The sequence below is a fragment of the Ostrinia furnacalis genome, unplaced genomic scaffold, assembly GCF_004193835.3.
Source record: "Ostrinia furnacalis isolate ACB-3 unplaced genomic scaffold, ASM419383v2 OfSCF1562, whole genome shotgun sequence".
In the NCBI taxonomy this organism is placed as follows: Eukaryota; Metazoa; Arthropoda; class Insecta; order Lepidoptera; family Crambidae; genus Ostrinia; species Ostrinia furnacalis.
In genome coordinates, this window is record NW_021131801.1 from 1 (window position 1) to 1,946 (window position 1,946).

A 1,946-nucleotide genomic window follows, 5' to 3' on the forward strand; every position below is an offset into this window, starting at 1 on the left:
TATACCTCTAAATAAGAAATCAGCTTTTTTTTTTGGTTAAGATTTAGAGGTCGCTACCAGCTGTCAAAATATTTACAAAAAGCTTTGAAGATCTTAAATCATGGTTTCATAAATGTTTTATTTAAGTGTTTATATCACATTTTAGGTGCAAATGAACATCGCATAGATAGAATAGACAATCGCTTCTTGTCCCCTTCTCCCCTCAACCCCTCTTCTGTACCGACCATGGTACCGACGCGTCGAGATACTAACAAGTAAACTCTTATATCTTTAAAATAATTGATTCAGATATGTACATTGTACATAATATTTTAGTCCATAGCAACAACAATAATTTTATAATATTTTTGTTTGGCTTTGGCTTTAAAAATAAATGAATCTGACAAATACAGATTTTGTTTTTACTTAAAATTCAAACCTTGGTAGCGACCCCTAAATGTCTTTTAAAAATTAAAAAAATAATAATGAAAGACTTTCATATGGTATATATTCAAATTACGTGGTGCCCCGCAAAATATAAGAAAAAAAATTTTTTTCCTAGGAATAAGGACCACCCTAGTAGGTACCTATTTCAGCAAAAACAGTGACATAGGTAAACATATTTTAAGCCTACAATTCAACAATATCACAATCACTCAGTTTTGATCCTTTGCTCCTTACAGATATCCAGTCTCCCAGAGGATTTCGACACCAGTCATCTGACAGGTCTGGAAATGATTGACCTACGGCTGAATCCCATCTGTGAACTAGCCCACCCAGTAAGTATTTTGTTTATTTTACTCTTACCTTTAATTTGACTGAATACATAAATAAAGAAAACCATTAAGACGGTTTAACGATTTCGTACTATATCCGGCCTGAATCCGCCTAAATATGGATTTAGATTAGAAACTACTAGAGAAATCAGATGTAGTGTGTAAAATGACCATATAAATAGTTCTACCACGACCTACTTACTGTCACGGATTTCGATCGGATGCAGTGTTAGCTTAATAACTTTGTATTCTAGGGGAGAGTGCATTATTGTAGACCGTTCTCTGTCACGCACACGCTAAAAGAAGCCTGTCGTTCTGTCATGCACATGCTGAAAGAAGTCTACCTCACTCTGATACGCTATCATTCTCCAGGAGCACCCTCTAGTCCGCTACCAAGAGGAGCTGCCCGCTTCGCCGAGCGCGCTAGCGGAGCTCTCCGCTCAGGCCTCCGCTAGCAGCCGCCACGGTGCGCAGGCTTTGGCGCTTAACGCCACGGCGCTCCGCTTGCCGGCTGTCCCCGCGCCGCGTCCGCACCAACAGGACCCCAGGATCATAGGTAACTGTTCCAGGATTGCTGACTCGTCCAGGAACAACCTGTCATTAGAAAATCACAATCCAAAGAATAGTCTTTCCATCCATAAGGATGAGCCAATGCAAATCATGACCACGCCCCCCATGGTCCAAGATTGCAGGATCAGGTATGGGAGATATTCCAAGATTAACTGGATTAAAAGTATGCAGGATATTCCAGTATTGCTGCCCCATGCTTTTAGCAATAAGGGCTATCGTTTTTATACTTAACAGTTGGCACCCCTGGCGATTGACAGGATGACAGGACCTTACTCTACAGTGGCGCCATCTTGATGAGTGCAAATGCGATAGTCCTCCTACCACTTTCGCGCTCACCAGTTGGCGCCACTGTCTTCGCTACTAGCAAGTGACAGGACCTTACTCTGCAGTGGCGCTAACTGGTGAGCGCTAAAACGATAGCCCTCATTACCGACTACTACTAGAGAACATAGGATCAAAGATCATGGATGAGCCAATGGAAATGACTAAAGACCCCTCCCTTTAGTTTCTGCCGGGAGCCGTCAATCAAAGGTATGGAATATACCAGGATTACAGAATCATAAATCTATGGTATCTCAGGATTATCCTCCTTTCATCAAATCTATCGTAGCTTTGGCACAG

General features: G+C 41.5%; 1 protein-coding gene across 1 annotated transcript; it reads left to right on the plus strand.

Annotated features, from left to right (window-relative positions):
• The first annotated feature begins 624 nt into the window (after nucleotides 1-624).
• On the plus strand, nucleotides 625-1,571 carry LOC114353058 (uncharacterized). The gene is made up of 2 exons (XM_028304877.1): nucleotides 625-758; nucleotides 1,128-1,571. Exons 1-2 carry the CDS (start codon nucleotides 714-716, stop codon nucleotides 1,554-1,556), a joined length of 474 nt encoding a protein of 157 aa, XP_028160678.1. The 5' UTR covers nucleotides 625-713; the 3' UTR covers nucleotides 1,557-1,571.
• Nucleotides 1,572-1,946: the final 375 nt, after the last annotated feature.

Bases quoted from the DNA above. Each gene is read 5' to 3' on its own strand.
- LOC114353058 (XM_028304877.1), top strand. From the start codon at position 714: ATGATTGACCTACGGCTGAATCCCATCTGTGAACTAGCCCACCCA. The intron at 759-1,127 runs GTAAGTATTTTG...ATCATTCTCCAG, and splicing joins TCTGTGAACTAGCCCACCCA to GAGCACCCTCTAGTCCGCTA.